The sequence below is a fragment of the Tachyglossus aculeatus genome, chromosome 4, assembly GCF_015852505.1.
Source record: "Tachyglossus aculeatus isolate mTacAcu1 chromosome 4, mTacAcu1.pri, whole genome shotgun sequence".
Lineage (NCBI taxonomy): Eukaryota > Metazoa > Chordata > Mammalia > Monotremata > Tachyglossidae > Tachyglossus > Tachyglossus aculeatus.
In genome coordinates, this window is record NC_052069.1 from 121,572,150 (window position 1) to 121,599,745 (window position 27,596).

Below are 27,596 nucleotides of genomic sequence, written 5' to 3' on the forward strand. Positions count from 1 at the left end.
ACTAAGCCATGCTGCTTCGCGTATCCCATATCCCACATGAGGCTCATAGTCTTAATTTCCATTTTCCAGATGAGGCAACTGAGGTAGAGAATTTAAGTGACTTGCCCAAGGTCACACAACAAACAAGTGGTGGAGCTAAGATTAGAACCCACGTCGACAGACTCCCAGGCCGAGGTTCTTTCCAAGCTGCTTCCCAAATTCACATATCCAAATTGACATAACCATTTTCAAAGGCTCCCTCTGTACTGAGACTAAGTAATTCTGCAAGTGGGTAAGAAAATCTGGAGTAGAGGAAGTGAAAGGAAACTGGATCAGAACCTTATGATTGATTGCATCTGATATTAACCTTTAATGCTTGTGTGTGGGTGGTGGAGGGGGAATGTCCAGTGAGGGTATATGAACGGTGAACTGCATATAAATTTCATAATCATTTTAAGCATTACATATCGCCCACTGGAATCCTACAAGATTGCAGTAGGTGCTCTATGGGTGTACACATTTAGAAATAAGTAACATGATTTTAAATTCCAGAATGTTCACATGACTCCAATCCTTTAAATACCTTAGTGTTCAGAGATTACATTTCTGGTCCAGCAATCCTTATTCTGTAGATTTTCTTTGACATTTACTAATGACATGGTGAGAGATCCTTAATTGAGTGCTCAGCAGTGCGCCAGGCAGATGTTCATTCATTCATTCAATCATATTTATTGAGTGCTTACTGTGTGCAGAGCACTGTACTAAGCACATAGAAAGTACAATTCAGCAATAAAGAGAGACGATCCCTGGCCATACTGTGCTTACAGTCTAGAAGAGGGGAGACAGACATCAAAACAAGTAAATAGGCCTCAATATAAATAAATATAATTGTAGACATATACATATTTTCATAAGTGCTGTGGGGTGGGGAGAGGGTGGTAGAGCAAAGGGAGATGAGTCAAGGGGGACCTGAGGAAAATGGGGGCTTAGTCTGGGAAGGCCTCTTGAAGGAGGTGAGCCTTCAGTAGGGCTTTGAAGGGGGGAAGAGTGATTGTTTAGCAGATTTGAGGAGGGAGGGTGTTTCAGGCCAGAGGTAGTATTGGGGCCAGGGCTTGATGGCGGGACAGGCGAGAATGAGGCACAGTGAGAAGGTTAGCACCAGAGGAGCAGAGTGTGTGGGCTGGGATGTAGAAGGAGAGAAGGGAGGAGAGGTAAGAAGGGACAAGGTGATAGAGACCTTTGAAGCTAATAGTGAGGAGTTTTTGTTTGATATGGAGGTTGATAGGCAACCACTTGAGATTTTTGAGGAAAGGGTTGGCATGCCCAGAACATTTCTGTAGAAAGATAATCTGGGCAGCAGAGTGAAGTATGGACTGAAGTGGGGAGAGATAGGAGGTTGTGAAATAAGAAAGGAAGCTGAGGCAGCAACTCAGTCAGGATGGGATGATGATGATGATGGCATTTATTAAGCGCTTACTATGTGCAAAGCACTGTTCTAAGTGCTGGGGGGATACAAGGTCATCAGGTTGCCCCATGTGGGGCTTACAGTCTTCATCATCATTTTACAGATGAGGTAACTGAGGCCCAGAGAAGTGAAGTGATTTGCCCAAAGTCACACAGCTGACAAGTGGCTTAGCCGGGATTTGAACCCATGACCTCTTACTCCAAAGCCCGGGCTCTTTCCACCGAGCCACGCTGCTTCTCTAATGAGTGATTGTACTAACGTGGTAGCGGTTTGGATGGAGAGGAAGATGTGCTGTCAAGCCAGTTCTCAAAGTAGGACTTGGGAATCAGTGAAACGATGTTGATGACATTACACCTGTCACTTGGTTATGTGCCAGCCAGTGGCACAGGGTGATCCCAGCTGGTAGAGGGATCAGTTGTGGAACTGCAAGTTATGTTAGTTCTTTGTAGGAATCTTGTGAAAGTTCCTGCCCCAGGGCCTCGCTCACCCCATCCTCTTCATGACAGCAGATGTGACTGCTGGCCCAGGTCACTGCCATTCACTTCCACCTTCCACATGCACCCTAGTTTGCTGTCACTCTGCAGGAGGCAAGGAGGTTGGTGACCTTCACAAAACTCAGTGGGATAGAGGGACAGTGGGTAAGTTCTGAAATGGAGGGTTACCCAGGAAGATACAGAGTCAAATCAAGTTTCCAATGTATTTCACCTTCGGCCTATTTCCTCTAAAGAATCAAAACACTAGTGAACAATGGAATTGAAAGAGCAGCAACAAAAAGCAGCAGATAGAAACCTATGAAGAGCATAGCATTGTTGAATCATAAGTGAACAAAGGATGAAAGAAAAATACAGTGGGCTTTTTCCATTGTCCCTGGGGGTGTCTGCCTGGAAACAGCCACCATTCACTAGCATTAGCAATGGGCTCATGACTTTCAGAAGAGATAATGATAGGGTAAGCACAGTGCTGTGTGCTTGGGTAGGTATAGGTTTATGTGATTAGACACATTCTATGTGCTACATGGTGCTCACGATCTATTTTATTCCCATTTTACAGGTGAAGAAACTGGGTTCCAAAGAGGTTAATTGATCTACCCATAGTTAGACAGCTGAACCGTGAAGAAACTGGAACTAGAACCTAGGTCTCCTGATTCCCAGTTCTGTGCTTTTTCTACTACACCATACTTTTTCTTTAGTTCAGCAATTTCCTCATCTGTGAAACAGGGATTAATTACCTTTGCTCCCTCTCTCTTAGACTGTGAGCCCTGTATGGTACAAGAAGGTCTGATATAATTGTATTGTATCTACTCCAGCACTTAGCACAGTGCTTGGCATATGGTAATTATTATTATCATTATCAATCAATAGGTAATTGGTATTTACTGAGCATTTACTAAGGACAAAGACCTATTCTAAATATTTGGGAGATTATAAGACAACAGAGTTAGTAGACACCTTCCTGTCCATCAGGAGCTTATATTAAAATATAGATATGTATATATGTGCTGCAGGACTGAGGATAGGGTGAGTATTACATGCTTAAAGGGTACAAATCCAAGTGCAAGAGTGACTCAGAAGGGAGAGAAAGTAGAGGAAATGAGGGCTTAGTTGGGGAAGTCCTCTTGGAGGAGTTGTGATTTTAGTGAGACGTGATTTTAACTTGAGTATGGCCTAAGAGAAAGAGCATGGACCTGGGTGTAAGAGGACCTGGGTTCTAATCCCAGCTCCTCCAACGGTCTGCTGTGTGACCTTGAAAAAGTCACTTAACTTCTCTGTACCTCAGTTCCCTCATCTGCAAAATGGGGATTCCTGTCCTGAAGGCAGGAAGAAATGTAAGACTGGAGAGAAGGGGAGGGGTCAGGACTGAAGATACAGTTTTGGGAATCATTAACAGAGAGATGGTAGTTGAAGCCATAGGTATGAATGAGTTCTCCAAGGGAGTGGTTGTAGTTGGAGAATAGAAAAGGACCCAGAAACTGAGCCCTGAAGGACTCCCACTGTTGGAGGGTATGAGGCGGAGGAGGGACATGTGAAAGAGATTGAGAAGGAGTGGCCTCAGAGATAGGAGGGAGAATGTCAGTGAAGCTGAGGTTAGATAATATTTCCAGGAGAAGGGGTTGGTCCACAGTGTCAAAGCCAGCTGAGTGGTTGAGGAGGATTAGGATGGAGTACAGGCTGTTGGATTTGGCAAGAAGGAGTTAATTGGTGACCTTAGGGCAGTTTCCATGGAGTGAAGCCAAACTGCAGGGGGTCAAGGAGAAAATTGGAGGAGAGGAAGTGGAGGCAGCTGGTGTAGACAACTCACTCAAGGAATTTGGAAAGGAATGGTAGTGGGGAGATGGGGCAATAACTGGAAGGAGCCCTGGAGTCTAGGGAAGTTTTTTTTTTTTAATTTTAGGAATAGTGATACATGAGCATGTGTGAAAGCAGTGGAAAAGAAGCCGTTGGAGAGTGAACAGTTGAATACGGCAGTCAGGGAGGGAAGAAGAAAGGGGGCAAGAATTTAGATAAGGAGGGAAGGGATGGTGTCAGAGGCACAGGTGGATGGGTTGGATTTTGAGAAGAAGTTGAAGATCTCGAGTTATTGCATGGCGCTGCCAAGAAACTGAGAAAATGTTTAAAAAAACTAAAACTTTGCCTTCTGAGAGAACAGTGCATGTGAGGGAGGTACAAATGGTTCTCTGTTGTAGCTTCTCAGAGATGAATATTGAGTCTAAAACCAACCCTAGTTGTTTAGATGTAAAGAAAACTGCTGCCATTATAAAATCAATGAAGAGAGCAGTAGAGATCTGATAATTTCCCCTTTCCACCAGCTGAAGGCATCCTCTTTTACAGATGAGGGTTTCCCATAGCCCACATTCCAGAACCCAGAGTTCATCTTTATTTGGTGCTTGGTGCTTGAAGGCCTCTGGCCTTCCAAAATGCCTCAACGAGCATATGACACTACAGAGTTCTGCAGTTAGCCAGAAGGATGGGTCATAGAGTTTTGAAAGTCTGGTCACACTGATAGGAGAGTTACTTTGTTAAAGGTTCATGCCTCAAAAAATCCTCTCCATCCAGATGGCAGGAGGAGCCAGTGACAAAGCCAAATAGCATCTGCTCTATTTCCACGGGAGTCATAAGGCACAATGTAGAGGTGACCGAGAGGTCTTTCTCTCTCACCCCATTGAAGTGAGTGTTGCTCTTCAGATAAGGTAGAGGAAAGGGAGGAGAGTAAAATTAATTGATGGGTGTGTGAATCCTAATTTTTCCCAGCCACGTGGCTGGGATAGAAGAGTTGGAATTGTTACAAAATCCACTCCCACTCTCTCAATATTCAGAGCCTCCCCTTAAAACATTTCAGCAGGAACAATTCCCAGAATAAGAGCTTCTGAACTACCTTGCCAAGGGCTAGAATGAGGCAAGAGCCACTACACTGCTACATCTGAACACATTGGCAAAAGGAGGAATCTGAAGAGCTGCGTAACAGTGGAGAGAACTGATCCAGAACATGGAGGAAGTAATCTGTTTCCCAAAATTGCTCCAGAGACAGTGGTGTTCCAAAACGGAGATTGTCATAATGAGCTCTTCTCTGAGAAGTGAGCTGTAGGGGACTCAAGAATGGGTTCACGTGACTATTTCACAAATAAGTAACTTCCAGCTACATGTGTCATTAGATTTTTTTGTCTTCTTAATGATGAGATTTGAGAGGGGGGAGGGCTTGGGGAAGAGGGGATGAAGAAAAGGGCCAGAAATGGTAGGCCGATTGGGCTGTTCTCCTGATAGACTCCCTCCTCTTTATGACACTTAATAATATTTATTGCGGCGTTTGTTAAGCACTTACTGTGTACCAGGCACTGTATTAAGTGCTGGAGTTAGATACAAGGTAATTGGGTTGGACACAGTCCTTGTCCCAGATTGGCCTCTCAGTTTTCATCCCCTTTTTACAGATGAGGTAACTGAGGCACAGAGAACTTAAAGCAACTAGGAGTCAAAAGGTCATGGGTTCTAATCCCAGCCCAGCCACTTGTCTCCTATGTGTCCTTGGGCAAGCCACTCAACTTTTCTGTGCCTCAGTTACCTCATCTGTAAAATAGGGGTCAAAACTATGAGTCCCACGTGAGACAGGGACTGCATCCAACCCGATTTGCTTGTTTCCACCCCAGAGCTCAGTACCGTGCCTGGCACATAGTAAGAACTTGACAAATACCATCATAATTATTATTATCTACAAATAAAGGACTAGCACTGATCAGAATGACAGATGAGAACCCAAAAGGGCATTGTCAGTGCCTAGTACAGCACTCTGCACATTACAAGTGCTCAGTAAATGCACAAGTGAATATTTGTGAGGTACAGTCCGGTAACAAATATTTATTGTTTCTAGGCCCTCGGGATAGGGATAGAGGTTCAACATAGTTATGGCCTGCAATGATAGTACATTTGAGTAATAATAGTGTTGCCATTTATTAAACAATTATTATGTACCAGGCATTGGCCAAGTAAAGTTGATATAAGATAATGCAGTACCTGGCCCACACAAAACTCACAGTTTATTAGTCAGTCAGTAATATTTATTGAGCTCTTCCTGTGTGCAGAACACTGTACTAAGCTCTTGGGAAAGTACAATATAAAAATATAAGACACATTTCCTGCCAACAATGAGTATACTGTCTGAGATTCCAGAGGGTTTACTATTTACAAAATGGAGCTAAAAGGTAAGCTTTGAGTCAGAAACTGGACTGGTAGATTGAAGAAAGCATGTATAATAATTTTGGTATTTGCTAAGCACTTACTATGTGCCAAACACTGTTTTAAGTGCTAGGGTAAATACAAGGTGATCAGGTTGTCCCACTTGGGGCCCACAGTCTCAATACCCGTTTTACAGATGAGGTAACTGAGGCACAGAGAAGTTAAGCAGCTTGCCCCAGGTCACACAGACAAGTGGCAGAGGTGGGATTAGAACCCACCACCTCTGACTCCTAAGCCCGTTCTCTTGACACTAGACCATGATGCTTCTCGGGTTAAAGGCAGAAAGATAAGAATCAATCTTAGTAATGACATCAAGATAAGACCCCTGGGACCCTGGGAAGCAGGCAGATAGCTGGGGTAAAATTCACTTTGGCAGGTAGAAAGCCAACTGCAGGAGTAGAGGTCCTGAGAGAAAATCCCAGTTGGAAGCAGCGTGGCCTAGTGGACAGAGCACAGGCCTAGGAGTTGGAAGAATGTGGCTTCTAATCCTGGCTCCACCACTTGTCTGCTGTGTGATTTGGGGGAAGTCAGCTCACTTCTCTGTCCTTCAGTTACTTCATCTATGAAATGGGGATTAAGACTGTGAGCCCCACGTGGGGCAGGGACTATGTCCAACCTGACTAGCTTGTATCTACCCCAGTTCTTAGAACACTGCTTGGCACACAGTAAGTACTTAACAGATCCTATCATTATTACTCCTGGGACTCTGGAAACTGTTGAATCAATGAATCTCCAAACCTGAGAGTGTTGAGAGGTACTACTGAGAAAAGAGCAGCCTCTGCTGTTGCTATCCCTGCTACTTCAGAGTCCGGACCCTCCCTCCCTGCCCATGAGCTTCTACTCAACATTCAGTGGGAGACATGTCTCATCAAATTGCTTGGCATCTCCATCTCAGATCTTGTGCTAACACCTCTTCTTGAGTGACATCGACCTTTCAGGGTGATTATTAACAACTGGACTTGTCGGCATCTGTTACCAGTCTCTGTTCCTAATGTTCATCCCACATATAGTTCAGATTGACGTGAGCAAATGGGACCTGGGCAATGTAGATGCATCCTAAAATTAGGTGGAAGAAGGAGGCATTTGGTTTAAACCTCACCCAAACAGGAGAGGTCTCTCTTATCTGACTCCTAATAGGAGGGGTGGATGCCTGTCTGTTATTATCAAATTGCTGGGGGGTAGGATGAGGGAGTGGTTAGAATATCAGAGTTTGCCCCTGAAACTTTCATCCAGGGGAGGATTTTAAGGATCAGAGCAGCACAGTAAAAAGGCAAATTCATCTTTGATCATTGTGTTCTTCCTGCATTCAGGCTCAGTTTAGCTTAGAGGAAGAAAAGCCTTGGTGGGTGCTTCAATTCAGGTGAAAGATCCTGAAGGCCTTTGCAGAGTCCTGCTCAGATGAAAAGCTAGCCCTAAGCTAGGAGGGGCAGTGGCAGTTTCTGAGTGAAATTTAGGTGGAGAGGTATGAATGGCCTCAGTACTGAATTCTCGGTTCAGGCAGAGGTGCTGGTCCAAAGTTAGATAGTTGGCGGGAGGTTGGGGCCGGGGAGGGTGAGTCCCATGTTGGGACTGTTTGGTGGCCAAAAGAAGGGACTAGGCCCTGAGCAACATGGGAGGAGGAGAACTGCATGGATGAGCAAAGCAAAGAATGGTAGAGTGTGCAGGAAAAGACTAAACCTCCACTGGGTACAAATCCCTTCCCTCAAGATGCTTATAGTCTGAATTATCCTCTCTTTCCCCTTTCTGCATCACCTATTTGCACCCTTCAAACATTTGATAGTCACCTCACCTGCAGCCCCACAACATTATATGCAGATCCATAATTTATTTTAATGTCTGTCTCCCCCTCCTGTCTGTAAGCTTCTTGTGGGGTGGGAACATGTCTTCCAACTCTGTTGTATTGTATTGTATTAAAATATTAGCATCCTCAGTGGGAGAAAGAGAAAGAGAGTTAAGGCTAAGAAGCACTAAATGTCACCTTTACTCAGCACACAGTAAACCCTCAACAAATACCACTAATGGATTGATTGATTTTCGCTACGTGCATGTCTTTGTTCTAAGGTGTTTCACACTGTGTTTAGTTTAGATCTAGTAATGACATTTGAAACCCCTTCCAAGACATCTTGTTTTACTGTCATTTGGGAAGGGTGGGAAGGGTGGGTGTAAGTGCCCATTCATCAAGAATCATGAGGCCTGAGGAAGGAACAGTACTGATCTCATAGCCTTTCTCATCTAGCTCCTGGCCTCCAACCCTTCAGGTTTTCACTTTGCTCCACAAATTGAGCTCTAAACCTCAACAGACGGGAAGGAGGATGGCCTAGTGGAAAGAGCCTGGGCCTCGGGGTCACAGGACATGGGTTCTAATCCTGGTTCCACTACTTGCCTGTTGTGTTAACTTGGGCAAGTCATTTAATATCTCTGGGCCTCAGTTTCTCAACAGTTTCTCAACAGAAGAGTTTTCTCAACAGTTTTCTCAACAGCAATGTGGATTCAGTACCTATTCTGCCTCCTGCTTTGACAGTGAATCCCATGTGGGGCAGGGACTTTGTCCTACCTGATTAGTCCTACATACCCAATGTGTAAAATAGTGCTTGACATACAGTAAGTGCTTAAAAAACACCATAAAAAAAAAACAGACCCCCACTTACAGGAACAGCCAAACAGTCTGCCCTCCCAGGCTGTAAAGTCCTGAGCCTAAGCCAAAGAAACGCCATCCCTACTGACCATGTTTCACCCCTTGTCTGACAGTCCCTTCTTCCCTACTTAGTAAGAGCTCCTCTTGTCAGGTCTTCCTATTTAAGTAATATTCCCTAACTGAAACAAATGTTTATGCAGAATCAATCCTGTTAGAAATTAATAGCCACTTTGTTTGTACAGACAGAGCTGTCGCCCTGTTCTGCTGAAAGGTGACATTTAGTGCTTCTTCGCCTTTACTCCCTTTCTCTTTCTCCTGCCGAGGATGTTAATATTTTAATACACTTAATAGCTCACCAGGACTCTCAAGTCCTTCTCCATGTTTTACCAGTGACAGGACTTCTACACAATCTGGATTTTTGAGAGAGCTACTTCTTTCTGCCCTATCCCCATTAGCTAACCTAACCCCAGTGGACATGAGGCCCCAAAGGCAGGGTGTACGAGTTGTAGGTTTGATTCAATATCCTTTGTCTTTCATCCTCTGGCCAAAAATATTTAGAAATTGAGTCCCGAAGACCCTGGTCGGGAGCGGTGGATCAATCAATGAATTAAATTTATTGAGTGCTTACTAAGGGCAGAGCACTATACTAAGTGCTTGGGAGAGTGAAATACAACAGAATTAGCAGACATAATGCTCTTCCCATAATGAGTTTACAGTCTAGAGGGGTGATAGACATTAATCTGAATAAGTAAGTAATTTATAAAATATAATTTAAAGAGATGCATATAAGTGCTGTGTGGTTTGGGGTGGGGCTAATATGCACTGATTGAAGTGCATAGATTCAGAAGGGAAAGAGAGATGGGGAAAAGAGGACTTAATTGGAAGAGGGCTCATCTCTTGGAGGAGATGAGACCTTAGTAATGCTTTGAAGGTGGAGAATGGTGGTCTGGTTTATGTGGAGGGAGAGGGAGTTCGAGGCTAGGGGGAGGATGTGGGAAGGGGGTTGGTGGAGAGGCAGATGAGATTGGGGCATAGTGAGTAAACTGTCTCTAGAAGAGTTGAGTGTGCAGGCTGGGCTGTTATAGGAGATTAGTGAGGTGAGGTAGTATGGGGTGAGCTGATTGAATGCTTTAAAGCTAATGGTAAGGAGTTTCTGTTTGATGCAGGTGTGGATGGGTAGCCACTGGAGGTTCTTGAGGAGTGGGGAGACATAAACTGGACATTTTTGTTGGTAAATGATTCATGCAGCAGAGTGAAGTATGGATTAGAGTGGGAGAGACAGGAGGCCAGAAGGTCAGTGAAGAGGCAGGTGCAGCAGTCAAGGCAGGATAGGATGTCATTGGATTAAAAACATGGTAGCAGTTTGGAAAGGAAAAGGCAGATTTTAGAAATGTTGTGAAGGTAGAACCAACAGGATTTGGTGGCAGATTGAATATGTGGGTGGAATGAGAGAGATGAGCTGAAGGACAAAGCCAAGGTTTTAGGCTTTTGAGGTAGGGAGGAGAGTGGTGCTGTCTACAGTGATGGGAAAGACGGGGGAGGGCAGAGTTTGGGTGGGAAGATAGGAGTTCAGTTTTGGACATGTTTAATTTTAGGTGTCGGTAGGTCACCCAAATAGTTTTGTCTTGAATGCCGGAGGCAATGTGAGATTTCAGGAAAAGAGGGAGACCAGGACTGGAGATGTAAATTTGGGAATCATCTGCATAGAGATGATAAGCCATCAGAGTGGATCTGACAGGGTTGGCATTTGGGGGCAGTGATGGGGGTAAGCCATCCATCTGCTGGGATTTTAACTAGTTCCTTTCTCTCCAAGGGAAGAAGCGATGCTGTCCACTTACTTTGAAACCATCAATGATCTGCTAGCTTCCTTTGGGCCCGTTCGGGACTGTTCGCGCAACAACGGAGGCTGCACGCGCAACTTCAAGTGTGTGGCGGACCGCAAGGTGGACTCCTCCGGATGTGTGGTATGTCTGTCCCAGTCTGTGAGGACCAGGGGATTCTTCACCAATAAGCATTGCACTGAGGCTGGGATCCTGGATAGGAGAATGTGCACAATATGAGACAATCAGTCAGCTTCAAGGGTTCGGCCACTGGAACACACTGGACAGTGCTCCAGCATTCTTGAGACATATTTTGACATGTAGCCAACATTTATCTAGTGCTCGCTGTGATCAGTACACTATGGAGAGTTCAAAGGAAATTAAAGGTGGTTTGCCTGCCCTCAAGGAGCTTGTGGTTTATTAGAGGAAGCAGAACAAATGCATGTAAACATAAACATGCACAACCGCTAATACAGATTACCCATGATAAGTAAATAATCAGGGACATGGGCATTATGAAGCCTATTAAGGGAAAGCAAAATTATTGGATGGATTGAAATGGCATAATCAGTAAGAGTATCCTGAGTGGATTTAACAGACCAATGAATTCTGTCACTTTCTTCTGCAGGTCTTTCGACTTTGCTTCCTTTCTTTCACCTGCCCATTCCTGGACTTCATGATTGCTCCCCTAGAGTTCTCTTCTTCAGTCTTACTCCTCTCCCTCTAAGGCTTTTGGTCTTTTTCTTACCCCATCCTGTTACATGGACATAGTTGTGTCTCAGATGAAAATCCAAAACCCTGTTCTTGCAAAGCAGACCCCAAAAGTAAAGTGTAAACACATCCCACTGGGTTACTGACATCAGTTCCTGAGATACATTGAGACTTCCAGTATACATCTTAAAATGGGTTGATATTCACACACCCATACTCAGGGACTCAATTTCTGATGACAGAAAACATCAGCAGAGGGGAAATTAATAGAAATTTGCAACCCTCCTCCAATTCCCTAAAAACTTCTCCCAGTGATGTTAGAAGTTTAACACTGTGCTAAAAAGGATTGTTCACCATATGGTGAGGACTTTCTCAGGAGAGAAAAATGGCATGGGAGACACATCCCAGGCACCAAGAGAAGAGATCAAGAACTTCACCTGGACTGCTGGGCATCTCAATCCCCATTTACCTCGGCAAATGAAAAGTGCAGGATATTAATAGCAATAATTTTGTTATTAAGAAATTAGTATGTGCCAAGCAATCTACTAAGCACTCAGGTAGATACAAGATAATCAGGTCAGACACATTGTCCCACATGGGGCTCACAGTCAAAGGGGGACACATTTAATGGACATTTAATAGGAATTTAATTGTGCATTAATAGGCACAATAATTATTTAATATCCATTTTACAGATGAAGAAACTGAGGCACAGAGACGTTAATTTGCCCAAGGTTGCACAGCAAGCAAGTAGCAGAGTACAGGTCCCCTAAATCTCAGTCCCACTTTCATTTCATTAGGTCATGCTATTTTTCTGGGAAGTAAAATCGAAGGAATCTCTACTGTTCCCAATCCCTGTTTAGAAACAGTACATCCCCCTTGGCTTCTGGGTGCTGTAGGTAAATCTTCTCCACATTCCTCTTCACTCAGGTCCCTTATTTCCACTTCTGAAAGAGGTCTTGTTTGCAAGACCACATAGTCTCCATATCAATTTATCTTTGTCTTACCATTTTTCTCCCTTTGGTTCTTGCTCATATTCTCCCCGTCTTGTCTGTAGTTCTCGCCGTTTTTCCTTGTAGTTGTTAAATGCTTACTCTGTGCTAGGCACTGTACTAAGCACTGGGGTAGATACAAGATAATCCTTGTCCCACATGAAGCCCAAGTCTAGGATGGAGGGAGGAATATTTCATCCCCATTTTTCAAAAGAGGTAACTGGGGCCTGAAGAAGTAAAGCTACTTACCCAAAGTCAAAGCAGACAAGTGGCAGAGCCAGGATTAGAACAAAGGTCCTCGGATTCTGAGGTGTATTGTCTTACCAATGGGCCACACTGCTTCCCTGTTGCTCCCAATTCCTCTCTACATCCTCCTGGCCTACCGCCAAAGGCACATACAAGGTGTTTCTTCCCCAGAGGTACGATTAATCCCGTTTGAGACTGAGGACTTCAGATACATGGTAAGTGAAGAAGCCAAAGTCGGCTTTAACTCCCAAGAGGTTCCCTGATCTTCAGCTCTGCTAGCAAGAAGCTCTGTAGTATAAATAACCACTTAAGAAGGCAGCAGGACAGCAATTTTGTCTTGCCGAACCCAGTAGGATTCTCAAAGACTGTTTTTAACCAGTAGTAAGACAAAGGATTTTAGGTCATTCCATGGCTTCCCAATATCAAAGGCTTTATTTAGGCTCTCAGTCTTGAACTCAGTTTGAGAAGAACAAGAAAACCTAGTTAGTGTCCTGAAAGGAACTCCCAACCCCAATCTTCCTTCTCCTGTTCCGATTCAACCCTCTTCTTCTGAGAATTGCCACCTTAGAAGAATAGAAGAAAGAGTCAGACAGACCCAGAGAAAGAGAGAGAGAGGGAGTGTGTGTGTGTGTGTGTGTGTGTGTGTGTGTGTGTGTGTGTGTGTGTGTGTGTGCAGAGAAACCTGATCTTGGCAGCAGATACAGAAGACTGTGAGCCCCATGTGGGACAGGGTCTGTGTCCATCCTGATTATCTTGTATCTAGCCTAGTGCTTAGAACAGTGCTTGATGCATAGTAAGCACTTAAATGATTATAATAATAATTGCATTTGTTCTCCATGATGATCTGACTGGTTGTCAGATGTGGAGGAACCTTGCATGATAATAATAATGATGGCATTTATTAAGCGCTTGTTACGTGCAAAGCACTGTTCTAAGCGCTGGGGAGGTTACAAGGTGATCATGTTGTCTCACGGGGGGCTCACAGTCTTAGTCCCCATTTTACAGATGAGGGAACCGAGGCACAGAGAAGTTAAGTGACTAGCCCAGGGTCACTCAGCTGACAATGGTGGAGCCGGGATTTGAACCCATGACCTCTAACTCCAAAGCCCGTGCTCTTTCCACTGAGCCACACTGCTTCTCAACCATTTCCCCATCAACAAAGGACTAAAGTAGAGCAGAATGCAGCGTCCTTATAGTTAGCCTGTTAAATGTATTCGTACTTGAAGATGCAACAAATCTGGCATTTTCTGAAGTCCTTGAATTGTTAACTATATCCTAAAGAGTGTACAATGGAAATGCATACACATGCACACATATACAAGAGGGCCTGCAGATGATTATAAACCACTTTCAGAATCAACAAAGTACTACAGGCTGACAATTAGACTGAATAAGACTGAAGTTATGTGCTAACCTGTCCCTGAAAATCTGACACACAAAGATCTTTATCAGCTACAGAGATGAATGTTGTCCCTCCATTTGGCAACCAAGAGACCACATTGTCTACTCATGCAAGGGATGGCATAAAAAGAAAGAATCAGATCAAGGAGGCTGGCTTGTCCTTTGGGAAATGGACAGATGGCAGATCGTGTCAATAGGACTGTAGATTTCAATTTAACAGTGGACTTTATAGAGCAACTGGAGTGTACAGGCTTTTCTGTGATAGTGAGATCTGGATTTACCTCAGACATCACATCTGGATTAGAAATTGGTTACATCAGGACCACCTGTCTGTGCTCCTCAACATCAATTTGCAAAACAGTATCACAGATAAGGAGGATCTGTAATGAGGTGAAACCATCAGCATCCAAGCAATGCTTGTCATATCACCCCTCCCCTTGGCAGGATGTGAGTGGAGGATGGACACCAGCAGGAAGCACTATCAGCTGCCTTTATAGTAAATTTAAGTAGGAAGGTTGTAAGCAAGGAGGATAGAAGGAATATTTTAAAGGAAAAATAGTAGTAATAATAATGAAAAATGTAACTGTAGTGTTTGTTTAGCACTTCCTATATGCCAATCCCTGTGTTGAACTCTGGGATAGATTTAGGGTAATCAGATCAGCATTGCTTAGTGGATAGAGGATGGGACTAGGAGCCAGGAGAACCTGGGTTCTACTCTCAGCTCCTACCATGTGTCTGCTGTGTGATCTTGGGCAAGTCACTTCACTTCTCTGCACCTCAGTTTCCTCATCTGTAAAATTGTGGATTGAGAGTGTGAGGCCCTTGTGGGACAGGGATTGTATCCAACCTGATTAACTTGTATCTACGGCAGCACTTAGTACAGTGCCTGACATATAGTAAGTGCTGAACAAGTACCATAATAATAATTATCATTATTATCGTTAGAAACAGTCCCTGTCCCACACAGGGCTTACAGTCTAATTAGGAAGGAGAACAGGTATTTTATTCCCATTTTACTGCTGAGGCAATTGAGGCATAGTTACGTGATTTGATCAAAGTCACACAGCATTCAAATGATGGATCTGAGATAAGAACCCAAGTTTTCTGACTCCCATTCCAATGCTCTTTCCACTAGGGCATTTTACTTTGAGATCTCAAATGGTGAGGCATGAAAATGAAAAATGAAAATGAACATACAAATATTCATTCCTTCATTCAATTGTATTTATTGAGTGCTTACTGTGTGCAGGGCACTGTAGTAAGCACTTGGGAAGTATAGGTTGGCAACATATAGAGACGGTCCCTCCCCAACAGTGGGCTCAGAGTCTAGAAGGGGGAGACAGAGAACAAAACAAAACATATTAACAAAATAAAATAAATAGAATATGTACAAGTAAAATAAATAAATAGAGTAATAAATACGCACAAACTATATACATATATACAGGTGCTGTGGGGAAGGGAAGGAGGTAAGGCGGGGGGATGGAGTGGGGGGAGGGGGAGAGGAAGGAGGGGGCTCAGTCTGGGAAGGCCCCCTGGAGGAGGTGAGCTCTCAGTAGGGCCTTGAAGAGAGGAAGAGAGCTAGCTTGGCGGATGTGGGGAGGGAGGGCATTCCAGGCCAGGGAGATGACGTGTGCCGGGGGTCGACGGCGGGACAGGTGAGAACGAGGCACCGTGAGGAGATTAGTGGCAGAGGAGCGGAGAGTGTGGGCTGGGCTGTAGAAGGAGAGAAGGGAGGTGAGGTAGGAGGGGGCGAGGTGATGGAGAGCCTTGAAGCCCAGGGTTAGGAGTTTCTGCCTGATGCGCAGGTTGATTGGTAGCCACTGGAGATTTTTGAGGAGGGGAGTAACATGCCCAGAGCGTTTCACGACAAAGACAATCCGGGCAGCGGCGTGAAGTGTGGATTGAAGTGGGGAGAGACAGGAGAATGGGAGATTGGAGAGGAGGCTGATACAGTAGTCCAGACGGGATAGGATGAGAGCTTGATTGAGCAGGGTAGCAGTTTGGATGGAGAGGAAAGGGCAGATCTTGGTAATGTTGTGTAGATGAGACTGACAGGTTTCGGTGATGGCTTGGATGTGAGGGGTGAACGAGAGAGTGGAGTCGAGGATGACACCAAGGTTGCGGGCTTGTGAGACGGGAAGGATGGTAGTGCTGTCAACAGTGATGGGAAAGTCATGGAGAGGGCAGGGTTTGGGAGGGAAGACAAAGCACTGTATTAAGTGTTGGGGAAGATACAAGATAATAAAGTTGGACACAGTCCTCATAACACATGGGGCTCACAGTCTTTAATACCAATTTTACAGATGAGATAACTGAGCCAGAGAACTGAAGTGATTTGCCCAAAGTCTCACACAGCAGACAAGTGGAGGAGCCAGATTAGAGTTGAAAATTTAGATTTTCAGGACTAAGTGCTGAGGTCCCAGTCCTTGCTTGATTTTCTCTCAGCTAGAAGAAAGCTGAACTGGGTAAACTGAGGCAAGTTCTTTCTAATGGTAAAATGAGAGGGTGGATTTGGATTGCTGTTTTCCTTCCATATGTCCTTCTGTGCCTTAGGGCTTTTTCTTTTTTTTTATTGTATTTCTTAAGCACTTACTATGTGCCAGGCAGTGTACTAAGCAGTGGGGGAGATACAAGTCAATGAAGTTGGACCCAGTACCTGTTCCACATGGAGCTCACAGTCTTAATACCTATTTTACAGATTAGGTAACTGAGGCTCAGAAAAGTTAAGTCACTTACCCACAGCCAACAAGAAGTGGAATTGGAATTAGAACTCAAGTCCTTCTGACTCTCAGGCCTGTGCTCTATCCCTTAGGCCAAACGCTGCTTCTCATTATTCTTCCCCAGTACTTAATACAGTGCTCTACACAAAGTAGGTGTTTAATCAATACCATTACTACTACTCTAACACTGAGGGGCAGAATCAAATATGGGGCTAGTTACTCGGAGTAACAAATATTAGCAGTGGGTAGTGATGCTTGGTTTGCATGCCTGTAATAAGGAAGGGATTGTCAGTAAATCACAAGAGGATAGTGTTGTGTGCATATACACATGCTTATATGTCTACTTCAATTAATATGTATGCAAACATGATAGGCTTTTTTTTGCTATGACTAAATAACCCAAGAAATTCTGAGGAGTCGAGTTCTTTAAACTGTATACTCATGAGCAGGAAACATGGCAGTGTGGCCTAGTGGAGAGAGCATGGGCCTGGGAATCAGAAGGACCTGGGTTCCAATTCTGCTCTGCTAATTGCTTGTTGTGTGACCTCGGGCAAGTCATGTAACTTCCTTGTGCCTCAGTTTTCTCAAATGTAAGATAGGGATGCATATTCTCCCTCCTAATTAGACTGTGAGCCCCATGCAAGACAGGTGATCTGTGTCACAGATATGTGTCACAGATATTGTCAGAAACAATCACGACTGTGATTTCCATGGGCTGCAGTGAGACGACAGGGAGGTGTCCCTTTTTAGCAATTGGGATGGAACAAGATAGAAATTGTCGATAAATTACAGGCCCAGCCTTCTTCTGGATTGCACAAGAGCAGCAGAAATGGAAATTCGGGTCAGTCAGGGAAGCAAAGTGGATTCCTTCTCCAACTTGCCTTTCCATCTAATGGCTATATTGTGTGGTAATTAAAGGAAACCAAAACAAAATGGGACAGGGAGAGAGAGAGAGAGAGAGCAAGAAGAGGCAGTGGAGTGAGAAATCACCTTGGAGTCTATCCCAGATTTGAATAACAGGGGATGAACTGGGTCTTCCACATTGGCTGCTGTTGCTGCAGGGTAGCAGAGGAGAAGGTGGAAACGGACCAGACTTTGGCCGAGGCATAAATGGACCCCGAGTTTGTCCCCTCTGCAGTATCAGTTTGAGTGAAGTTGTGGGGGCTAAGTGGAGAGACTTCTATCACATTCCACACATTCTATCACATTAAAATTCTATCACATTCCATCCAGAGAAACCAGAAGGATCAAGGAGGAATAGGGGAAGGAGAGTCTTTTTCACCTCTTTCCAAATGGTAGTACAGGATTATTTCTGTTGTTATCCAGAGAAGGGAGAGTCAGCTGCCTTCATTTCTCTCCATGTTTCTCCTGACATAACCACAATGAGGAATGTGTAGCATTGTGAAAGAACAAAATTGGCATTCTGGAGAATGGAGTAGGTGAGTGGGAGTCTATTGCTCTAGAACAGGAGGTTTCATGCCTCTCTCGATATGGAGCAGGACTTTCAGGCCTTTATGCTTCCTAAATGGCAGTCCCCCTTCCTTTTACCCCTTCCTCATCTGTGGTCCAATCAATTGATCAATGATCCATCAATATATGTGTGTGTGTATACACACACACATATATATATAAATATATATATATATATATATATATATATATATATATATATATATATATATATAATACATTGTTAAATTCTAGACTGTAAAGTCATTATGGGAAGGGAACATATTTGCTAATTCTGTTGTCTTGTACTCTCCCAAGGGCTTAGAACAGTGTTCTGTACATAGTAAGCCCTCAATAAATACCATTGATTGATTGACTTATTATGTTCTAGCCACTATACTAAGCACTGGGGTAGGTAATAGCTAAATCAGGTTGGGCCCAGTTCATGTTCCCCATGGGGCTCACAGTCTTAATCCCCATTTTACAGTTGAGGCACAGAAAAGTTAAGTGACTTGCCAGAGTTCACACAGCAGACAGGTGACAGAATGAGATTAGAACCCAGGTCCTTCTGAGTCCCAGGTCTGTGCTCTATCCACTAGACCACGTTGCTGCAGAGCACTATACTTCGTGTTTAGAAGAGTACAATAGAGAAAGTAGACCCAATCCCTTCCCTCAAAGATCTTACCATCTAGGAGAGAGAGAGAGACATTGAAATAAATAACAGATAGAGGAGGCAACCGACTATTAGGATATGTGCATAAGTCCTACACGAAGAGGGGAGGTGGGGGGAGTAGGTGCTTATGGAAGAGGGCGGGGAAATAGGGGATGAATAACTAATCAGGGAAGACTTTCTGGAAGAGAGTAGGGATGCAAAGATGAGGGGAGTGATGATCTGTCAGATATGAGATGGGAAGGAGTTTCAGGTTGGAATGAAGGCCTAAACAATGGGTTGAAGGTGAGAGAGATGGGAGCAAGGCATACTGAGTAGGTAATGAGTGGTCAACTAGTAAGTGAGCCAATAGGTGATCCAGAAGGGGAAAAAATGGTTTTATAATTTTTTCCTTCTTTTTCTTTTTCCCCTTCCTTCTCTCCGAGTCTTTCCCTTCCTGGAGCCCTGCTAGCCTCAAGTGACATCTGTACTTTAAATTCTGACTCCTAACCCTCTGAAGGGTGAAGTTGTTATGCCACATTAACAAACCAAATGTCTCACCAGACTGCTCTGTCTCTCCTCCTCTCCCCCCATTTCTCTGTCTCCCTCCATATCTTCCTTCTCCACTCTCTCCTCTCCAGATCAATCCTTTAGATACCCCGCAATTGCCATATCCTCAAGGCCTAGGACCACCAGAATTTATGCCAATAGTCTTGCCAGAAGAGATGGGCAGACAGGGATTTCCCTATTGGGTAATTTCTAGCTCACATGTCTGTGGTCCTTTCTTCTTTCTCCTCTTTAAGGATGGAGAAACTGTTTGGAAGGAGCAGAGAACTAGAAAGGGGAATGGATTTGTTAGCAGGTAATAAATTGGTCTCCATTAATCAACGGTTTGGCAGGCTGCTCTGTAACATCAGGAATACAGAAGACAGGTGCCAGGGCTGGCAACTGACCCAGTGGCTGTTTAAATTGTTAAAGCTGCACAGGGAGGCATATCTATCCTGTAGCCCTTTAAGCAAGACCCTTCAGGACAGGGGTCAAGGGAGGAGTTTTGGACTGCTCCTAAATGGGAGGGGGATGTTGGCCATGAATTTTGGAAGGTGATTCATTACTATTCATTCATTCATTCATTCATATTTATTGAGCGCTTACTGTGTGCAGAGCACTGTACTAAGCGCTTGGGAAGTACAAGTTGGAAACATATAGAGACAGTCCCTACCCAACAGCGATCTCACAGTCTAGAAGGGGGAATACTAGCTATTAAATGGTCAGTGGCAGAGACAGAGGCAGGGTGGAGATGTAAGGTTGTGAATTAATATGGAGGGGAAGAGCTGAGAGAAAGAAATTGAATGAACATCGTTTCCTGATGGAAGAGAAATGGCCAAGATATCATTTCTCTGATTTCCACTCTCAGTATTGGTGGGCTAATCATCTTCCTTTTATACCAGGAACTAGGGTGAGGGAGAATGGATTTTTGCAATTAAAGAGCTAATTGGTAGGAATCTCTTTTATAGGAATTGGCTCTCTAGTCTGCAAAAGAGTCTACAGCGAGATGAAGAAATAGTCCTGGGACCAATTAGGATTTTTCTGGCTAGGGCCTCCTCAAATTCTCTCCAACCATCTACTTGGTCTTATTGAGTTTTCTCATAAAGGATCCAAACAGGACCCCAAAGACAGGACTACAAATGATGATCTTTTGTTTTGATCTACCCAGAAGAGGTGCAACTTCTTAAATCACTCTAAGTCTCTCCGTTCCATCTCAAATCCAGTTTCATCTAGATTGAATCAAGGACAACGATGCACCCTAAATTTGGCAATCAGGATTTTTTTAATAGTATTTGTTAAGTGCTCACAAGGTGCCAGGCACTCTGCTAAACACTTGCCTAGATACAAGCTAATCAGGTTGATCAAAGTCCATATCCTATATAGGACTCATTGTCTTAATCCCCATTTTGCAGGTGAGGTAACGGAGGCCCAGAGAAGGTAAATGACTTGCCCAGTGTCACTCAGCTGACAAGTGGCAGAGCTGAGACTAGAACCCTGGTCCTTCTGACTCCCAGTCCCTTGCTCTATCCACTAGGCCATGACAAACTGCTTTCTTTTGTGTATGAGAAGCAGCGTGGCTCAGTGGAGAAAGCACGGGGTTTGGAGTCAGTGGTCATGGGTTCAAATCCTGGCTCCCCATTTGTCAGCTGTGTGACTGTGGGCAAGTTACTTAACTTCTCTGTGCCTCAGTTACCTCATCTGTAAAATGTGGATTGACTGTGAGCCCCGTGTGGGACAACCTGATCACCTTGTACCCTCTCCAGCGCTTAGAACAGTGCTTTGCACATAGTAAGCTCTTAATAAATGCCATTATTATTATGATTATATCTCTTCCTTTCCATTTCCTCCTCCCAGGCCCCACTATCTCTCCATAAAACTTGCTGTGGTCACTCCAACCTGCATTCTTGAAGCACAAGTGCTATGACCCAACTTTCCACATTAGATAGGATGGCTACATATTTTAGGGCTCCACTACACAGGGAACCCCTAAACGGATCAGTTGGGAGGGCAAGCGGAAGACCCAGCACCTGCAGTGTTGACTATGTGGTAGTAGCAGGAAAGTCGGGAAAAGGCTGTCTCTGTTGCTGTGCCACAGCTGAAATAGATTCTGCCCCAAACATTAGGACATAATTCTGCATCAGAAACTTGAAGATAAAGCCAGCAGTGATAATGGGAAACTTTCTGGAATGGGCTGGGAAGTCCAAGCAATGGGAGCTCTGATGCAGCTGGTGGGAAGTGCGTATATCTGTGGGATTATGTGATTGTGTGTCCACCACTCTTGTCTTCTGCCTTTGTCCCTCCATTCCCTTCTTTATTATTCCTTCTGCCTACCTCTGTCCCCATCTCTTTGTCCTCTCCTTCATCAGTTCCCTATTTCCCCCCATCCCTTCCTCTTCTTCTTTGACTGTCTTTCTCTTCCTCTTGGTCTCCCTGTCTGTATCCCTTACTGACTGTCATCATCAATCATCATCAATCATATTTATTGAGCGCTTACTGTGTGCAGAGCACTGTACTAAGCGCTTGGGAAGTACAAGTTGGCAACATATAGAGACAGTCCCTACCCAACAGTGGGCTCACAGTCTAAAAGGGGGAGACAGGAAACAAACCCAAACATACTAACAAAATAAAATAAATAGAATAGATATGTACAAGTAAAATAAATAAATAGATAGAGTAATAAATATGTACAAACATATATACATATATACAGGTGCTGTGGGGAAGGGAAGGAGGTAAAATGGGGGGATGGAGAGGGGGACGAGGGGGAGAGGAAGCAAGGGGCTCAGTCTGGGAAGGCCTCCTGGAGGAGGTGAGCTCTCAGTAGGGCCTTGAAGGGAGGAAGAGAGCTAGCTTGGCGGATGGGCAGAGGGAGGGCATTCCAGGCCCGGGGGATGACGTGGGCCGGGGGTCGATGGCGGGACAGGTGAGAACGAGGTACAGTGAGGAGATCAGCAGCAGAGGAGTGGAGGGTGCCGGGGTGGGCTGTAGAAGGAAAGAAGGGAGGTGAGGTAGGAGGGGGCGAGGTGATGGACAGCCTTGAAGCCCAGGATGAGGAGTTTCTGCCTGATGCGCAGATTGATTGGTAGCCACTGGAGATTTTTGAGGAGGGGAGTAACATGCTCAGAGCGTTTCTGGACCAAGACAATCCGGGCAGCAGCATGAAGTATGGATTGAAGTGGGGAGAGACACGAGGATGGGAGATCAGAGAGAAGGCTGATGCAGTAGTCCAGACGGGATAGGATGAGAGCTTGAATGATCAGGGTAGCAGTATGGATGGAGAGGAAAGGGCGGATCTTGGCAATGTTGCGGAGCTGAGACCGGCAGGTTTTGGTGACGGCTTGGATGTGAGGGGTGAATGAGAGAGTGGAGTCGAGGATGACACCAAGGTTGCGGGCTTGTGAGATGGGAAGGATGGTAGTGCCATCAGCAGAGATGGGAAAGTCAGGGAGAGGGCAGGGTTTGGGAGGGAGGACAAGGAGTTCAGTCTTGGACATGTTGAGTTTTAGGTGGCGGGCAGACATCCAGATGGAGATGTCCTGAAGGCAGGAGGAGATGCGAGCCTGGAGAGAGGGAGAGAGAGCAGGGGCGGAGATGTAGATCTGGGTGTCATCAGCGTAGAGATGATAGTTGAAGCCGTGGGAGCATCTCTCTCTGCCTTACCTGTCTTTTCAACCTTAGTTCCTGGATGTCCCACATCCCTACCCACTCTGAGTTCCTCAAAATACGGTCACTTTAAAGCAGGAGTAGTGTATATAAGTCTGGACTGAAAGCATCACAGGGTCAGAAAGCTAGGAATGACAGAATGTAATTTGGTTAGTCTGGAAGCCTTCTTAAAACCCAGTTTCATGGCAAATCAGACTATAACTGGGGTACTTGGCACACACAATCACTGGCCCCAAGTTAAACCCAGGTTTCCGCATTTACTCTCCAACTTGGGAAGCAGCAAAGTAAAGAAGCAGTGTGGCCTAGTGGATAAAACCTGAACCTGGAATTCAGAAGGACCTGGGTTCTAATTCCAGCTCTGCCACTTGTCTGTAATGTGACCTTGGGAGAGTGCAATACAATAGAGTTGGTACACACAATTCCTCCTTACAAGGAGTTTACAAACCAGAGGATCAGTTGAAAACTGAAGCCCTACCAGTGGAATCTACGACAAATGGAGAGGAAACATGGTGACAAAGGAAAATGTAAATCACTTAGGCATCATCCTTTCAATGAGGAAAGTTTGTTGTTCCTGTAAGTGAATGTATTGGAAGGGGAACTTAGTTTTTGGACATTTTACCAGTTTATACCTGCCCTTGATTCATCAACTGAGCGTATATCCCTAAGGCCTGCTGTGTATGGAGCACTGCACTAAGTACTTAGGAGAATTCAATAAAAGTAAGGGAGACAGTTTCTGCCCTTGAGGAGTATACAATCTGATGTGGGGTCTTACAATCTTTCAGGAATATCTGTTGCTCTGCCATTTGGAGAAGCATGAGCAACATGACAGAGCATCTATTGGCCATGGGGAAAAAATAACATATTTTCAGGGGTCAAATGCAAGGAGACAGTTATTGGCTCATTGAAAAGGTGTCAGCAGGTCTGTATCACACAGCAATCAGGGCAGTGCTAGGGACATATATGTAGGAACACATCTATGGGATGGGATAGGAAACAATGTTGATACAGAAGAAACGATGGAAGATTCGAGGCAATTTTCTCTGACCTGACCTTGCTTAACAAACCTCAGGTTGAACTTGAGAGTTTTCAGTTTTCCCTTGGAGTGTGGGGTCATGGGTTAGCTCCCTGAGATATAGAAGCCCTCTCTCCCCTCCTCTACGGGCCCAATTCCCAGTCAGCAGGACTAGCTCACCCAGACCTACTCTGAAAGGTATCAGAGTGGCCGGCCATATGGTGGAGATGAATAGTGGGAAGCACTGTGGCTTAGTGGATAGAGCATGGACTTGGGAGTCAAAATAACCTGGGTTCTAATCCTGGCTCCAGCACCGGTCTGCTGTGTGACCTTGGAAAGTCACTTGACTGCTCTCGGCCTCAGTTCTCTCATTTGTAAAATGGGGAATAAAACTGTGAGCCCTATGTGGGACATGGACTTTGTCCAGCCTGATTAGTTTCTATCTACCCGAGTGCTTAGAACAGTGCTTGGCACATAGTAAGCACTTAACAAATATGATCATTATTAATATAGTGTCAGTAGTTTTTTGGGCACCATGGATTTCAATCAGGCATCTGGTGGTGGGAGGAAAGGGGGTATTTCTTGTGTTTTCTGAATGCTTTATCAGTGTAAACCTTTGGGTTGCATTTGTAAATCCCAAACAGTGACCCAGAAAGCGAGGATCAGGAATAAACGCTAAACAGCTTCAACAAAAAATGCATTAGTGTAAGAAAGGAAACAGTGTGAGTGTGGAAAAGCCTCACCCCTGTCCACTGCTCTTCCACTAGCCTAGGATATAGTACCATTCCACCCTGGAGTTTTGTAACGAGGGTTGTCAGGTGTTCTGAAGGCAATTATTTAATCTGTATCAAGAGTGTCCCATTGGGGAGAGAAGCAATTGGAGGGCAGATAGGTTGCTAAGTACTCCACGAACTCTGTACTTAGCATCACCTTAGCCAACAGCCCCCTGCCTGGAGCTTTTGCATTCAAGTATCCCCAAGGTCTCTTGTACAATTCTCTGTGATCATTAGTTAAGGATCTCTTCCAGAAGCAGCTGGTGTTTTTACTATGTGAGCGGACTGAAAACAGCCAATCAAATTGGGCTTCTGCAGGTAACTTGTACATATGTAACACTGCTCAATTGGTGGGATATAGCACATCACCTTCCTTTCCGTCCCGAATTAAGTGTCTGAGGTATAATGTGAAGGCTTCATCATAACACTGTTGCATCTTTTAATGGTTTTTGATATTCTATTCTCTCCCAGACACTTGTAGCCTTTTTTCTTGTTTCATTTTTGTGTGTGTGTGTGGCAATACTTTCCCTTATCTTTGTGAATTTAGAATAACCCAATTTTCCTGAAGTACATTTTTGTCTCTTAGAGAAAACTACAATCTTTTCTATCTCACTGCCAACCCCTTGCCCATGTCCCACCATTGGCCTGGAACTCCCTCCCGCTTCATAGCTGACAAACTTTCACTATCCCAACCTTCAAGGTCTTATTAAAAGCACATCTCCTCCAAGAACCCTTATTTCCTCTTCTGCTACTGCCTTCTGCATCATCCCAAACCTGGATTTACACCCTTTATTCACATCCCCCTCAGCCCCACAGCACCTATATACATGTTCATAATTTATTCATTTATATTACTGTTTGTCTCCCCCTCTAAACTATAAGGTCACTGTGAGCAGGGAATACATCTACCTTCTCTGTTATATTGTACTCTGCTAAGTTTTTAGTTTAGCTCTTTGTACACAATAAGCACTTAAAGTCAGTAGATTGATTAGAGGACACAACCCTACTTTATTTAATCAGGAGGAATGAAGAATTCAAAATCATTTTATGAAACGCTAGGCTGTTCACAGTGGAAGAACCACAGGCAGTCCTGGTGGATTTCTCTGAGGAAACTGAGGATTCTTCAGTCTGGAAAACTGCAGATTGAGAGGGACATGATTGAAATTTGTAAAATCATGGATATGTATATATAGGATGCACCTAGATATGTTGTTCTCTAAATGCTGCAATAGACTAGGAACGAAATGAATGTTGAAGCTGATAGCCTCATGATAACAAAAGGAAACACTTTTTCATGAATGAGAGTGGTAAACATATGGAATATGTTTCCCAGGAATTTGTATATGAACAACATATCAGAGATTCAAGATGGGTTTGGGCAAATGCATGGAATATTAGAACAAAGGTCAGCTAGAGGGCTAGGAAGGCTTAAATAGAGGAAATTAGAGATGTGAGATGGTATGCTCTTTTCTGTCATGATGAATTTCCAGGAGGGCTTAGTACAGTGCTCCGCACACAGTAAGGGCTCAATAAATACAATTGAGGGCAATCATTTTCCACATGTCTTGCTGCCACCTCTGGAGACCCAACACTGGGATGAATGTGTTATTGGGCAAGTCAGATAATGGAACCGTTCATAGCCTTATATTCCCACCTCTTGGAATCATTAGGTTCTCAAAATCTTCCACAGAAGAAATTAAAAGGGAGGCATCAGTACACACAGTCAAATTGGAATGCCCTTTTGTGGGTTAAAATATATAGTCAGTGCGTCCAGTCATAATACAGAGACGGCATATCCTAGTGGGAAAAACACAGGCCTGGGAGTCAAAGGATCTGGGTTTTAATCCCAGCTCGGCCATGTGTCTGCTGCATGACCTTGGGCAAGTCACTTCTCTGTGCTTCAGTTACCTCATCTGTAAAATGGGGATCAAGACTGTAAGCCCCACTTGGGACAACCTGATTACCTTGTATCTACCACAGCACTTAGAACTATGTTTGGCACATAATAAGCACTTAACAAATATCATAATTATTATTAATAATAATAATATTATATTGCCTACTAGGTGACTTTAGGAAAGCCATGCAATGTCTGTACCATTATGTTTAAAAAGTGGGGTTAACATTCCTGTTCCCGTTCCCCCCCACTCTTAAACTGTGAACACCCCCGTGGGACAGGAACTGGATCCAGTTTGATTGTTTTGTATCTACCCCAGCACTTAGCATGCAGTAAGCATTCAATAAATGTCATCAGTAAAGGGTTAATAGGGGCCTCAAGGCGTTGGGAAACAGAAGAAGGGATTTTCAAGGGGGTGGATCTAAACTCCAGTTTGCCTCGTTCCTGAGCTCAGCTTCTAGAAGAATGGCTGCCAGCCCAAGAATAGAGATGGGCAGAAGGGACCTTCCAAGATGCAGCTGAGTAGCAGTCAGTCGGTCAGTCGTATTTACTGCGCATTTACTGTATACAGAGTAGTGTATTAAGTGCTTGGGAGAGTACAATGCAACAATACACAAACACATTCCCTGCCCACAGTGAGTTTACAGCCTAGAGAAGAAGACTGACATTAATATAAATAAATTACAGATATGTGCATAAGCGCTGTGAGGCTGGCAGGGGGAATGAATAAAGAGAGCAAGTCATAGCTGTGCAGAAGGGAGTAGGAGTAGAGGAAAGAAAGGCTTAGTCAGTGAAGGACTCTTGTAGGAGATGTCTACAATAAGCCTTTGAAGGCAGTTAGAATAATTGTCAGATATGAGGAGGGAGAGTGTTCCTGGCCAGAAGCAGGGTGTGGGTGAGAGGTTGTCCAT

The 27,596-nt window shown here is 44.4% G+C and overlaps 1 protein-coding gene across 4 annotated transcripts in view; it reads left to right on the forward strand.

The window, feature by feature from the left end:
* The window catches only part of ASTN2 (astrotactin 2), an 854,016-nt gene that overhangs the window by 432,013 nt on the left and 394,407 nt on the right, over positions 1-27,596 (forward strand). For all 4 annotated transcript variants that reach the window (XM_038744812.1, XM_038744813.1, XM_038744815.1 and 1 more), the window contains one exon: positions 10,617-10,767. In XM_038744812.1, the coding sequence (XP_038600740.1) occupies positions 10,617-10,767 (151 nt within the window). The remainder of the gene's footprint in view (positions 1-10,616; positions 10,768-27,596) is intronic.